The following is a 15,502-nucleotide window of genomic DNA, read 5'->3' as shown; positions in this document are numbered from 1 at the left end:
CTTTGAAGATCCCTCCCAACCCAAACTATTCTATGACTACCATAAGAAGTCATTCCCTGATGACAACAAGGAAGCCTTTGAAAGAAAGAAAGGTGCACTAGTGTCCTGGTTTGAGCAGCAGCATTTTTTCTCCTTCTTGGTAGCTGGTGCAGTGCTGTGTTTTGACTTTCGGGCTGAGAACGGTTGCTGATAGCAAGCATGCTTTGAGTTACTGCTCAAATGTTTGGTTTTGTCCAAGGCCTTTTCTGAGCTCATGCTCTGCCAGGGAGGGGGGGAAGCCGGGAGGAAGGAGAGATAGGACACCTGACCCAGGCTAGCCAAAGAGGTATTCCATACCACAGCACATCATGCTCGGGGAGGTAACTGGAGTTGGCCAGAAGGGGGGGAGTTAGCTCTCTTCCGGGTTGGGCTTGTTTCGGCAGGTGGTATCGTATTCTCTCTCCTTGTTATTTCCTTTATCATTGTTTTTATTAGTGGTAGCAGTAGTGATTTGTGTTATACCTTAGTTACTGGATTGGTTTTTATCTCAACCCGTGGGAGTTACATTCCTTCAGTTCTCCTCCCCATCCCTCCGGGAGCGGGGGGGGTGGGGGAGGAAAGGTGTGTGTGGTGCTGCGGGAGACTGAGGTGGGGTTTTAAACCACGCAAGCTCTATGGATTGGCTTTAAACCACGACAACTAGGGCTGCAAAGCGTAAGTTAAGCCAGAAACACAAGGAAGCAGCTGCCAGAGTTACCATCCCAAGGAGTTCTTACACTTGGTGACAAAATATAGCAGTTCACAATTCCACAGCTCTTTAGTGTAGGAAGGGAACCAGTAAACCAGAATCACTTTACCTCCCTAAATGACATTTTTCAAAGCTCAAGGAAAACTTATTCTAAGAGTAAGCCTATTTACAAACTGTAAAAGGTGTCATACCCCCAACTGGGAGTATGACAAAACAAATAATACTAAATAATTATTTATCTGAAGGTATTTTAGTGTGGGAAAATAACAAAAAGGAGAGGTAGCCTGCTAACACAAAGGACACATCATGTAGCTTTTGTAGCATCTTCAGGAGTCTCCCTGCAATGCAAAGGAAGGGACAACACTGATTACAAATGCTAAAATGTTTTCTCTACGTGAATGAAGTGCTTTTCTTACTCATTTTAATCAGCAATGCATGCTAGTAAAGTTCACCAGTATGAATGGAACACATGTAAAGAAAGTTTCATTCTGCCTGTAACACCTATTACGAGTTGGTCGGGTGTTGACTTGCTGGTCATGAGCTCCTTTGGTGGGCTTTAGGAAGTGGCTACTCCTTGCTGCTTTGTGCTCATCACACTTGGTCTGTATTTGGAGAGTGGTGCCTGAAAGTCATTTCAGCTGGAACAGCACAGGCACCGAGGGCTGACACCTATGCTAGGAGACAAGCTAAAGATAACTAGAGAACTCAGCACAAATAATGCATTCTTACTACAGAGTGAAGCCCATCCCAGCTGGAGAAATCATCCTCTGATTTCAAAGAGCTTAGATCAACCGCTAAGGAAGCTGTGTATATGTTGGGACACATGACACTGCTTCAGAGTTGGGTTTATCAGCAACAGTCATCCTAAGGAGCACCCTGAGCCTGCTGTAGCAGATGTATTCACTCCTCTTACTACTTTCTGCAAAATCCCATGCTCTCAGCAATCATAATCCTGTTGAACTCCATTCTGGGGGACTATAACTGAGTGGCCAGGCTGGAGTTTTAGCAAGAAACATACTTTCGAGCTTGCTGCAACAAGTCCTCCTTCCGCTGAACCAGCATACGCTGCCTTTCATCGGCTGACTTTGAGAAGCGACTTCCCCTGGCCTCAAAATCTTCTGCTTCACCAGACTCTGCTTCCATTTCATTGAATTCCACAGTTTCTTCCAGTCTGGAGCTGAGTTCCAATGGCACTATCTCAGACTAAGAGAAAAGAAAAAAAGTCTTTACAAAATATGCTAACAGGGCTTCACACATCAAATCAACAAGCTACACTGAACTGTCATTTTCTGAGGCACTGGAAGTAACTAGAGTCTCACCTGCTGTACCCAGTTCCCTTGGGCTCCTTTGAAAACCCCAGCCAAAATACAGAACAGAGCTATTTCAAATCATGTTCAAAGAGCCTGCATTCTATAACGCTGTATCTTTTATGCCATGTTTGAAAGTGATCTCAAAGACAAACATCAATTACTGATAATTAATGTGCTCTGAAAATGGGGCATTTAAAATAGGTTCTGCAGCTGACTTAATGAGCAATGCAACACTACAGAGCTGAAAAGGCAGAAGAAATCCATATACTAAGGGAAGAAAACAAATGTATTTGCAAAGAAGATGTGTGCTTGATAAGGACTTTACGAGGCTTTGTTTCACTGAGTTCTGCAGCACCAGGAATTTGGTGTTCACTGTCCCAGGCATGGTGTCAATACAAGGAGTTGGCAGCTCAGCACACAGCACCCCCTCACCCCTGACAGCTGACCAGCATGAAAACTGAACTGCTGAACTATGACACTGGTGAACCAGCAGAGGCAAAACAGCATATCTTGATCACATCCTATCACACACAATCACATCAGCTCTGCGGTAGAATAGCAAGATGTTACTAAGCATGGTAGCGTCAAGAAACAAATCACCACAATGACAAACTTGAAGAGTTTAGCCAGCATCTGGTATCCCAGAGGATTCCTCAAACAAGTAGGATGCATCCAAGAGGAGGAAGCGAGAGCTCCACACAATGATCCCATGGATTGTACTTGGGGTCAAGACAACCTTGGCAGACCCAGAGGAACAGACACAGAGAAACCTGAACACTGTTTCTGATTACCACACAGGTGGACATGGAAAAGAGAAACTCTGCTGGGTAAAGCAGTGAGGAGACACTCATTATAGGTGATGTTCAGACATAACTGTTCCCCTGGACCACTTGTATCAGAAGATGCCAGGTAGCTCACCTAAGGTTTTGGGGTTTTTTTGTAACCTAACAAAGACGCAAAAATCAATACCCAGAGCCCATTCCACCATCTGAGCACAACAGTGGTGAGCAAAGAGGTTTTACAAAAATATGAAAACTAATGGCAGTAAAGGTTAGGAGAAGCCTCAGTATGACAGCAGATGGCAGATGCAAAAAACCTGTACACTACAGAAACTACTTCAGGCTCAGAAAGACAGTTTCATGAAAGCCATGGGATGCCTCAGAAATGTCTCTGTTTTTAAATAGAGTCACCAAGTACTTCAGCAACAACAATAAACTGGATTCTCAAGGGGAAGGGGGGACACTACACAAGTGCTGCAACAGGCAAGCTGCAGCTTTGTAACAGTTTACAAGTTGTATTTAAGCAGTCTGACCCATTTCCACCCCAGATTACAGGAACAGATAAATAAATACACCGCAAAATTTGAAGGATAACCTCCTAAACCTTTAACACAATTAATACCGTGATGATGCTTACAGATGTCTCTCAACTACCCTTACGTCAGCACTTGACACCCCCAAAACCATAACCTACATTTGGCAGGGGAATAAAAACCAGTCATTATCTTAAGACCCTTGAATTCTAGGTAGAAGCGTCATAATATGATGTAAGACACAGAGGAAAACCAATGCTACTTGAAGAAGGGTGCTTCTGTTTGATCACATGAGTTCCCCTTAGAAGTGTTATTTCTAACAAGCAGAACTTCAGTGGAGTTGCTGTTGTACATCAACAAAGATCTTCAACTTGCTGTTGGAGATCTACAAAGATTCCAGTGGGTATGTTGGTTTGAAATAAAAGAAGGAAAGAAATGGAAAGCTTGTATAATTTACTACAAAGCTGCAGCACAAAGCAACTAGGGTTGCCATGGTGTCTCCCAGGGACTGTCATAAGGTGTGAAGTTACATCTACCCACTACTTGGAAATTCAAGTATTGCCTAGAGGAGATGATGATGGCTTATGTCCTTTCCCACCTGCATTTCAGGAAACTTCTTAAAAATCAAGTGCAGCCTGCTGAAGCAGTTTGTTTACTGCTGGAGCTATCCACACAGACAAGAGTTTGACTGACTACACCAACATATTCTTCTGGCAAGAAGAAAGAGAACATCTACAGTATGCCAGATGATCAGTTAAAAAAGGAAATCAGAATCAAAGAGACAGAAAAGTGATGGAAGTTTCCTAGAGGAAGGACACCCCTGGGCTCCCAAGTTGACTCTCCACAACAGAAATACCAGCCATAGCAAGGAGGTAAGCAAAGCCTGACTCCTAGGTAGATCTCTGTGGTTATCCACAAAGCACTTAGGAGGCAGGAGAGGACAACAACAACTGGAGCTTCCATGACTACCCAGTGGCAAGGTTTCTCTCATGCAGTCTGTCTCTCACTTCAGCCTTTGCATATAAATCCCATTTGGCACAGGAAATATTCAACTAGAAGAAGCTGTGTGAAGGCCACCAGTTCATCCCCTTCCGAACCACCAGCAGCCCTACTCAGCTGCAGGAAAAGTCAGAACTGTTCATGGATCTCCAGGCTACCACTCTGCTGTTCTACAAAACAAAAATACATTCTCCATCCAAACTGCCATTCACTCCAGTCAGAACACATTGCTTGAGCAAAGTGCTTAGCTATGATTCAAAGCAAGAAGATGCCACCTATTGAAGAGTACATGTTCAATGACATAATGTGTGAACACCACTCTCAGGTTTTCCAGTTTCTGTAAAAGGATGGGCAGAGACACAGGTAGTGCAGACAGCCAGGAAGAAAGGTGAGCAGCAACAAAATCATTCATCATCATGGCTAGTTATTAAAGGCCACAGAGACAGAAAGTCATACACATCACAAATTCACTCTCTAAGCCCGTGGAATGAGAGGTTTATGAAACAGAAATGCCCACACAATGTTATATATACACGAGATTACAGTCAGGGAGAGCAAAAGTAGACTGAGATCTTATTCTACTCACAGGCTAATTTTTTTCTCCCTGCCTCATTTTAGCCAGCATGTCCTGCTTAATAAAGCCCTTGATGAAGAATAGCAAAGCCTGTGATTGTGCTTTATGTGTAAAAGGCTATTATCTCTTTGTCCTCTTTGTATACCATTCCATTCAGACCAAAGCTCCCATCTCTCCAAGTACATCTCCCTGAATACAAAAGAATTCTTACAACCAGAAGAGACATACTACATTTTAAGACAAGTGTCTGGAGACATACAGAGTGGGAATGGGAAGAGGAAGGGGAAGAGCAATGCATCCTGCCTGCTCTTCATATTCACAGGGCTGACCAGATGTGAACACAGATGTGATCTTCTGCTGTTCTTTCTATACCTTACGAGCACTTTCCTTTCAAGGAAGAAAAAGAAAAGCCCACAGATAATTCTTTACAGGAGCTACATGCTGAAGTCTTACTTAAGTTGCCTGGCAGTGTTAATTCTGGCTCGAAATGCGTAGAATGGCTGCCACCAACCTGATCTGGTACAGAACTGAATGTACTTACCTGCTCATGCAGCATCTAACTGTGCTTTTTGCCCATTTTTTTGCCAAATTACCTGGGTGACAGTTTCAGTATCCTCCTGATCAGTAATACGCTGTTCCACAGAACTGTTCAATGTAGGTCTAATGCTATCTGCACGCTGAAATGCAAACATCATGGGTTTAATACACTGTGTGAAATGGCAAAACAAAAATGAGTTCTTCAAACACATTCAAACTCTGCCCTCTGTAACATCATGTGTTATGTTCCATTCAGAAACAGGTAAGTTAGCAGTAAACAGAATGCACGGTGTTGAAAGAGAATTCTCTCAGCTTCCCCACACACAGGCTCCAGATAACAGTATTCTCTGATGCACACAGAACCAGAATTCGATACTGTTAACAGAAACATTGTCCCCAGACGGCTTTACTGAAATCTGCTGTCACTAATTAAGAACAAGACATTATTTTGCCGACTACTTTCTTTGCAGAAAACCCTCCTAAGTTCTACAATTCAATTATCTGTCAGCAGAGAAATCAACTGGAAATGTTCTAAAGGCTCTGCACATAGAGTAACCAAGAAAAGCTGATTTAACTGAGCAAGTATTTGTTTCTAGTCTAGTTAGTACATTTTCAATATATTTTTGGTACATGACTGAATATACTGCATTTGCAGAGATTTAAACAAACATAAATCCTGAGGGCTTTTTTACTAGAATTTGGCACTATATAATGTGCTCTGAGACTGCATAGGGAAGCGCTTCATGCATCCTGCGGTCCAATCACATCAGTCAGGGGCAAGCTACAGGACATGGGTGATAGATTCCAACTTTCCTTCATCAAGAACATACCCTGTTGTTGTAGTTTAACACCAGCTGGCAATTAAACCCCTCACAGCCCCTCACCCAGTCCCTCCCCAGTGCGCTGTGGGAGAGAACTGGAAGAATAAAAGTAAGAGAACTCATTGGTTGAGATAAAGACAGTTTAATAATTGAAGCAGAATATAACAACAATAATGAACTGTAATGAAAACAACAGAAAGCGAGAAATAACACCCAAGAAAACCAAGCAATGCAAATGAAAAACAACTGCTCCCCACCCACCAACCAATGCCCAGCCAGTTACCAAGCAGCAGACCCCAGCAGACTTTCCCCCTAGTTTATATACTCAGCATGAATTCATATGGCATGGAATATCTCTTGTGTCAATTGAGATCAGTTATCCCAACTGTGTCCCCTCCAAGCTTCCTGTAGCCCCCATCTCCCAGCCTCCCCACTGGCAGGGCACAAAGCAGCTGAAAAGTACATGACTGAGTGTAAGCACTAAGCAATAACTAAAGTATCAGTGTGCTACCAATGTTATTCTCACACTAAATCCAAAACACAGCACTCTACCAACTACTAGGGAAAAATTAACTCTACCCAAGCTGAAACCAAGACAATATCCACCCATTATTCTATGCCATCTTTGTAATGCCCAGATTCCATGCTTTTTAATGCATCCCAATTAATCATGATCTCTCCTGTCTTTTGATACATACACACAGATAATCACGCCCTTAATCTATAGGCCATCCCTCTAAAATGTCCACTGAGTTCATTTAATCCACAACTTGGGTCTCCATCTGTCGTACCAGTCCTTCAGGGCAGGAGGATGGTGTGTGCTGTTGGGTTCTTGCACGTTGAAGGCAGTTCTGACCCATCAAATTCATTCTTCATTAATCTGGGTGATTCTTACTGTAATACTGTCAATATGGCATACAGCAACCACAGCAGTGATGGCATACAGTACTATACAGCAACTAACATCATACAAGTCAAATCATTGGTTATTCTCACCCAAAATCAAACCCCCTTGAGGTACACACTAGACTTCCCCATCCTCCCACATTACCCACCCAGGTCCTTGAGCAAAAGCAATCCCACGAGTGAGTTTGCTTTTGCCTGAGGCAGGTATAACCCAGACTGTCTTCCCCAGTATATTTTTATGTGCACTAGAGGGGCTGTATCGCCTTCTACAGCATATAAAAGTATTGATAGGGCTGGGTCTATCAATAGGCAGATCTATTGGCAGATCCCCCCCTGCTGACCAACCAGGTGGCCTTTGGTAAATGTGTATCACAATGCCTAAAGGTCCCACCACCCATTGCTCTCAGTGTAGTTTTTAACAGCCCATTGTACTGCTCAATTTTCCCAGAGGCTGGTGCATGACAAGGGATGTGATATACTCACTAGGTGCCATGCCTGACTCAATTCTTTCTTGTCCATGGTCATGTCTACCCCTGGATCACAAACCCATCTATATGTTGCATCACTTTCTTGGTAGCCTGAGGTGTCACAAGACACCAGACTGAAAATAATTCACTCTTATGTTGCCAGTCTAAGTCCACTTGAGCCAGCTCAATCTTAGGAGCTTGATCCACCTGTTTGCTGTTCTGGTGTTCCTCAGTGGCCTGACTCTTGGGTACACGAGCATTTATGTGGTGTATCGTTGGCACAAAGGCTCGTTGTTGCTTAGGGCCTCGTTTGAAATTGTTCTTCTGAGTCAGTTGCTAGAGAAGGCTTACAATCAGACCATAATTTGGGATGTACATTCTCTAAAACCCCAGAAGGCCTTAGAAAGCCTGTGTTTCCCTTTCACTACCTGGCAGAGAAATAGCTGTTATTTTGTTAATCACATCCCCTGGGATTAAGAAAAATACATTAGCAATACCAACAGCAGCTTACCACTTGGCTGAGTAACCCTACAACTGAAGGGTCCTTCAAGAGACTGGGCAAAGTAAACAGTGGCTTAAGTTCCTCCATCTCCAAGGCAGCTATACCAAAAGCCCACTGCTATCCTTCTGGGTCCCTGAAGTACCTCCTCCTGAGACAGTCTATGCCAAGGATGCACAGAGCCTCTGGGCCTGTTACAATTTGGTGGTTTTTCCACTCATTCTCACTTCAGCCTGCAGTACAGTCAGCTGTTGAGATTCCCCTGTCACTGTGCAATTACATCTACTACAGCTTTATTCTCACTCCTGTGGTTCTGATGTGCCAGGCCATCTGACCCACACAGTCCAGTATATCCAGTTGTCCCCTTCCTCCATCTGGCTGGAGGTAGGGTGCCCCTAGTACTGGTAATAGTATTCGTTACTCCCTTCTTATAAATACAAATCAGAAGACCCTTTGTTAAGATCAGCCCTTCTCCATCTGGGGAAATGCCCACTGGAAACTGGAGAAGCAATTTTCCTGAAAGAACCCCCTTTTGCAACTGTTCTTTCTTGCAACTCACGTACCCGTACCTCTAGGGTCGCAGTAGGTTTTCCATCCCACTTCCTCATATCCTCTCCATGGTCACGCAAGTAAAACCATAGGGCACCCCGTGGTGTGTACCCACTATATCCTCTCTCTTGAGCAGAGGGACCCTTATTCCTAGTAGCCAAAATACTGGGCCGTATAGGTGCTGAGTTGGATATATCCTCTCTGAGTTGCTGAAACTCACAGGACAGTTTCTCCAAAGCCAAGATGAGGGAGGAAGAGAGACATGCTTCATAACGCCAGAGCCAGCCAGCCAACTCATCCACTGTCTGTCCCTCTCCATCCTTCCACATCATTACTGCCAACGAGTTTGCATACAATGATGGTATGCTCTGGACAAACTTCTGCCACATGTGTCGTGTGCACCTGACTTCATCTGGATCTTTGGATAACTTCTCATTGTCATCATAAATCACCTCTAGCACAGCTAATTCCCTCAGGTACTGGATACCTCTTTCCACAGTGGTCCACCTGACTGGGTAACATATATCTTCCTTGAATGGGTACTGTTCCTTCACGCTTGACAGGAGTCGTCTCCAGAGGCTGAAGACTTGTGCTCCTTTTCCAATTGATTTGTCAATGCCTTCTTTCCTAGAAAGGGATCCCAGCCACCTGGCTTCCCTACTCTCCAATTTCACACTACTGGCTCCATTATCCCAGCATCGGAGCAGCCAGGTGAGAATGCGCTCACCTGGATGACGTCTGAAATCTTTTCGCAACTCACTCAGGGACAGGGATTGGGTGGTTACTGCCTTGTTCATGAGTTCTGTCTCTTCCTCCTCTTCCTCTTCTTTTTCCTTCTCCTCCTCCTCCTCTTCTTGTGATGGCTCTGCTTCAGAGGAGGCTGTCCCACCCACTTCCTCCCCTACTAGATGAACAGACCTTTGCTCCCAGTATTTCTTCTCATGTACAGGGACAACTGACACTGGCACAGTTTCGTTCCCTGGTTCAGCTGTACTGCCTGGCCTGGGGGATGGAGGAACTACAATGTCTGTTGAAGGGGTTGGAGCAGCCTGGAGGAGAAGGAGAAGGTGAAGGAGCGAGAGAAAGTGTTTCCCCTTCTTTCCCTCACTGATTGGCTCTCCAAGGCAATCATTAATAGTTTCTGAGAGACAGCTCTTAAAGTACAGAGATGAGGGCAATGCTGAGTACAAATACCAGATTAGCCTTACAACTAGTCATTTTATCATGCTGTAAGCCAGTGTTACCTAGTAAATCAACATGATAGCCTTAACCCAGCCCCCAGAGGAGACAAACAGCATAAAAAGAACAAATACAGCACATAAGGACCTACGGAACTCTGAGCACAACTTTGGGAGCAAATAAATCAACATTGTGACCAGTGACTATTAAACTAATAAATAATTATTACAACACATTTGTTTTAACACGCTCTGGTCAGATCTGTCATTATCTCAACCCTTTGAGTTCCTTGTTAGGCACCAAAAAGGACTGTCATGGTTTAACACCAGCCAGCAAGTACGCCCCACACATCCACTTGCTAACTATCCCCCAGTAGGATACAAAATTGTATCCTTTAGGGGACAGAACTGGAAAGGTAAAAGTAAGAAAACTTGTGGGTTGAGATGAGAACAGTTTAGTAACTGAACTAAAACAGCTTAATAATTTAAATAAAAATAACAATAATAAATTGTATTAAATTGTTATATAAAAAAAGAGAGAAATAACACCCAAGGAAACCAAGCAATGCAAATGAAAAACAACTGCTCCCCACTCACTGACCAATGCCCAGCCAGTTACCGAGCAGCAGACCCCAGCAGACTTTCCCCCTAGTTTATACACTGAGCATGAATTCATATGGCATGGAATATCTCGTGTCAGCTGGGATCAGCTGTCACAACTGTGTCCCCTCCCACCTTCTTGTGCCACTCACCCACACCCTCCTCACTGGCAAGGCAGCACAAGAAGTTGAACAGTCCTTGACTGAGCGTAAGCACTAAGCAGTAACTAAAACATTGATGTGTTACCAATATGATTCTCATCCTAAATCAAAACCACTGCACTTTACCAACTACTAAGAAAAAAATTAACTCTGCGCCATCCTAACCCTAACCTAAGACCCATCCTAATACATCAAAAGGCCTTTTCCTAATGACCACAGTAAGGAACAGATGTGTACACCTCAGTCACACACCACTGAGATTTCCACTGAATCAGATGTTACAAACATAGAAATAGAACATACACTAGACTGCCAAAATTTTTTTGGTGTTTCTGACTGCAGGTAAAATCTGCCTCTAACAGAGGTAAAATCTGAACAGCAATACTGCATTAAGCTAAGCTGGATTCACCAGTGCTTTTGGTGAATCTTACCTCATTCCCCTCACTCATTATTAACAAGTTTAGTTCTGTGATAAGCAATAAAGTTATTGTAGGTGCAAGGTCATACAACTTACCTGTGTGGGGAAAGGCACCTGGATACGCCCTTCTAGGATGTTGTCAGTGGTGATCTCTACTGAACGAGTTAGCTGCAGATCCTGTAGAATTACATGATAAGGAACCTGAGGGAACATCTCCTGAATCTGATGGGCCTGGAGAAAGCAAGGTTTATACAGTCAGAACCAGCAGTAAACAAAAGTCAGCTGGTAAGTATTACAATAGAAAGATAGCCAAAAAAAAAAAACAGCTCAAAGATGCTGTTTATGATATGGTAACCCACACAAGAGAAGGAAAACCCATTCTGGCACTGACAGGTCAATAATAACTCTAACAATGCCAACAGCAAAACTGCAAATCCACAGAGACACATGATCCTAAAAATTTAGATTCCTGAACAGTGTTGTAAATGCAAAATGGTTTCAAAAGCTTCCTAACCCTCTGACAGCCTTTTTAATAAAGATCTATACAGAATTCACAAGAGTGACTGCAAATTAGATCAACACACACAAAAAAGAAATAAAAAATAGTATTTGCCTTTGCCACAGATGAATTCCAAAATGGTACTGGTAAGGACAAGTGGAATATGTTTCAAAAACCTATTCTGCCTACAGACTAGTTTAACAGGATCTGAAAGCTCAAGTAAACTCAATTGAGTTGTCAGGGAACTGTTACTATTGAATTTCAAGTTACTTAAATAATACCCAAATTAAATAGGTAAAAGTAAGGGAAAGAGAGATATCTAAACAATAACGGTGGAAGGAGTTTTCAGAGCAAAGCAAAAATTATGCATCAGCTGACAGCGAGTTCAAACACAAGCAACCACAGCAAACCTAACTCTCCATTGTACCAACTTCTGACCAAAACAACAGATTCAGCATTTCAGCCTCTGGCTTTTCCCTTCGAATACTTCCCTAGTTTTTATTCAGTAACACAAAGGAGAGTTTCACTTATTTTCTATTAAAAATGTGTAACATTCTAATAGTTCGCTAACCTGGGCATTTCCGTTAAAGAGAACATTTTAATACAAGTTGCTACTGTACTTTTAATGATACACAATGCTAATAAATCATTACTCTAACAAAAAAAAAAACATTTGTGTCACTGTATCCACTAAAAGAAAAACTAAACTGACCTTACATGGAGAGCTCCTGAATATTCACCTAGTAAATCATCTGCCAACATCTTACTACTCCCTACCCACCCTGCCTCAAACCCCCTATAAATTGTGGTCTTATCCTCTTGAGGTTTCAACAGTGATAAAGGCTACAGGAGATACCTCACATTCAGAGATTTACTTTCCCAAAATACTTCACTGAACATTCATGAACATGCTATAGTACACATTAGTTTTAAGAACTCAAAGAAACAGCACTTCTCAAACTAAACGAACCAAAAGTGTTTCATGAGGCAATACCCTTCTCCTTTTGTACTACATTAGAGTATGAAGTAAACAAACATGGGATTTGATGCTTGACACTCCTGTCATCATCATGAATCATGCAAGAGATGGCTGTGCTGGAGAGATCTCCATCTCACACTGACAAGACATTCAAACAGAAACAGCTATCTTGGAGCTTAGTGCTATTAAAAATAAATACAAAAAACATCAAAAGTTATATAACAGGTTTGATTAGTTACCACCTGGCTAACAGCTAAATCCTGTGGTTACAGACTCACACTCTCTGCTACTGCAAGTTCTGAGCGAAATACTGAAAAAAAAGCTAAAGTTGCACTAGGCAAGTTGAGGAAAAAGAGTCTACCCATCTACTCAGAAAGTACACGTAATTTTTCTCTGTCATTTGCCTACCTCCAGACCTGTTCTTTTATATTCGCACAATGGACACAAAATATAGCCCTAACCTCACTAAAATTAAGCTTCTCACACACAAAACCTGTGAGCTTTCATGTAGTATCTAAACACTGTTTTGACTTCTTTCCCCTTTTGTTCTCTATCTACATGATCCTCTTCCCTCCCCAACACAAACAGGAAGGCTGAGGTACAAACCCATGAAGCATTCTTACCATAGCATTGAGTTGGGAGTTGCTGGCTTGTGTGATACCAAGGATGTTGGTTGTGTGCATCACTTCTACGGAAAAACTGGGCAGCCAGCTGGCAATTCGAGAGCCTAAGAAGAAGAAATCACCCAGAAAGTCAAGCAAGAATCTGTGGTTCTCAGCAGGCAAAGTATTTCTACATGTACGTGAGGTAAGCCTTCATATTTCCACAAGGTAGATCAGGGAAGTTCTGCAGTGCAATCCGTTCCTAAGGTCTCCCAAACATGGAGAGCCATTGAGTTACTGATTCACTGAAGTAAATCAGTAACTGCTAATGCTCTCTTCAAACACATGTCATAATGGCTTACTGATCTGAGGGACAGAAGAGGATGAAGGAAACAACACATCCTTCTTTTCTTGTTTTAATGTTTCCATTAAAGGGAAAAAATCAAAAAAGCCAGAGCCAAATTCAGTTCTGGAATACATGAATAACTCCAACAATGTTACTGAAAAAAGGACAGCTTCTAAACAGGCTGAATCTCATTCCCATGATGGAATCTCATCCCATGTCTGCTACACATGGCTGGCATCACTGAGAAAATGTCACTACAAAGGGACACAGCAACTGAACAAAAAATGACTACTGCAATTGTGTGCTTGGGCTCAACAGAGCAGGGCACGAGGCTGGCTCCCTCCTCCCTCTGCATTTCCATTTAAGTAAACACAGGGTTTGATCTGTGACACTTCTTCTATCTCCACAGTAATGTTTGAGGTCTCCAAGTCACAGAAGAGCACCGGGGAGGACAGCTATCAAAAAAGTGTGGTAGCCTAAATTTAAATGTCCTTTGGAGACCTAAAGCACCCCAAAAGTGGGAGCCATGCAAGAAGCTATCTGCCAGCCTCAGCACACCCAGAAGTGTCTGTCCCTTCTCTGCCCATTATTGTCCTACCACAATCTTCAAAAATTACAAAACCAGCAGAGCTGAAGAAGGGGTCACTGTGTAAGTTTGCAGCATCACAGCAACACAGAATCATACAATCCTTGAATGACTTAGGTCAGAAGGGACTTTTAAGTTCATCCAGCTCCACCCCCCTGCTACAGTCCCAGAGCACAATAGAGGGGGAGAATCCCTCCCTCAATTTGCAGCCCAGAAACCCCCTGTAAGCAGCAAGTGCACACATGGGGAGCTTCTCATCAGCCAGTACCTCAAAGTCCTTCTCCTCAGATCTGCTCTTAATCCAGTCTCTACTCAGCCTGTGTTTGTGCTTGGAACTGCCCCAGCCCAAGTACAGGACCTTGCACTTGGCCCTGTTGAATTTCATGAGGTTTGCTTTGGGAGCACTTACAATACACCACTGAAAAAAAAAACTGTTCTAGCTACATGATTAAGCTTCTGCACCTAACCAAGCATTGTAAGTTTCTTGCAAATTGCGTGTGAAATGGACTTTCGACAACCTCCCATTTAGCTAGGGGATAGGGGAAATATCAGCTTTAAGGCTGCACCACAGAGGTTTTTTCCCTCTTTGACTGCCATTGATTAACTGCCACCTTGTAACAAAATAAGACACATGAATTTCCCATGCTGCTCATTAACAGGCTATATTAAAGCTGCTAATCACAATAAATCAAGAAAAAGAGAGCATTTGTACAAAATCTTTCAACAAATCTTTGTAACTCTGGACAACTTCAGATTTACATATCTGAGCTCTTGCAAAAGAACTACAAGAAACATATACATATCTGACAAATGCAAGCAGAAGCATGGTTTAAGTTTCAATTGAAGCACGGACAGAATGACCTTCTACAGAAGGCTGTTCCCTTCACTTATTTGCAGCACCACATGTCAAATCTGCTTAGCTCACCATCAAAATGGAAGAAGTGATTGTGCTGGTTCAAGCGCGGTCTGCCTTCTGCTACTGCCACAGGGCCCAAGTTCTCAATCATATTTTCCCTTTGGTGATCCTCCCTCACATGATGGCTGTCAGTGATATTAAGAGACATTCTGCAGGTGGGGCAAGATGTATCTTGTTCCAGCCAGGACCGCAGGCACGAGCTGACAGGAAAACAGTAATAATACAAAGAGCTTGCAGCATTTTTCCAAGACACCAGTATCACAAGTACATCAAGCAGCTGTAGCAGATTCTGTGCAGAACATCAGCGTACAGACTGCTCAGAGATAATCTGTGAGGTACACTTGATGAGCCCCTGATGGCTCTGTCATAGGTTTCTCATTTCTTTCAGCTGAAAACACGCAAGTGTTCATTTTTTATATGCAAGCATACAGATTTATTACAAACTTAAAACACTCTGAGTCTGTTGTCTCTAGCTCAGAACAAGCAAGTTTTACCTCACTATCTCCAACAGAAGAA

At 42.9% G+C, this 15,502-nt stretch overlaps 1 protein-coding gene across 2 annotated transcripts in view; it reads right to left on the bottom strand.

Annotated features, from left to right (window-relative positions):
- The window catches only part of AMFR (autocrine motility factor receptor), a 34,572-nt gene that overhangs the window by 1,066 nt on the left and 18,004 nt on the right, over positions 1-15,502 (bottom strand). Inside the window, exons 9-13 of one of the 2 annotated variants that reach the window (XM_034072628.1) lie at positions 14,996-15,186; positions 13,160-13,263; positions 11,155-11,289; positions 5,516-5,599; positions 1,746-1,930 (exon numbers count right to left, since the gene is read on the bottom strand). In XM_034072628.1, the coding sequence (XP_033928519.1) occupies positions 1,746-1,930; positions 5,516-5,599; positions 11,155-11,289; positions 13,160-13,263; positions 14,996-15,186 (699 nt within the window). Of the gene's footprint in view, positions 1-1,745; positions 1,931-5,515; positions 5,600-6,406; positions 9,751-11,154; positions 11,290-13,159; positions 13,264-14,995; positions 15,187-15,502 lie in introns of those variants that run through there. The other variant, XM_034072627.1, reaches the window with a different exon arrangement.

The sequence above is a fragment of the Melopsittacus undulatus genome, chromosome Z (assembly GCF_012275295.1).
Source record: "Melopsittacus undulatus isolate bMelUnd1 chromosome Z, bMelUnd1.mat.Z, whole genome shotgun sequence".
Classification (NCBI taxonomy): Eukaryota; Metazoa; Chordata; class Aves; order Psittaciformes; family Psittaculidae; genus Melopsittacus; species Melopsittacus undulatus.
Note: the sequence above shows the minus strand (reverse complement) of the source record. Positions and strands in the feature narration are given on the sequence as shown.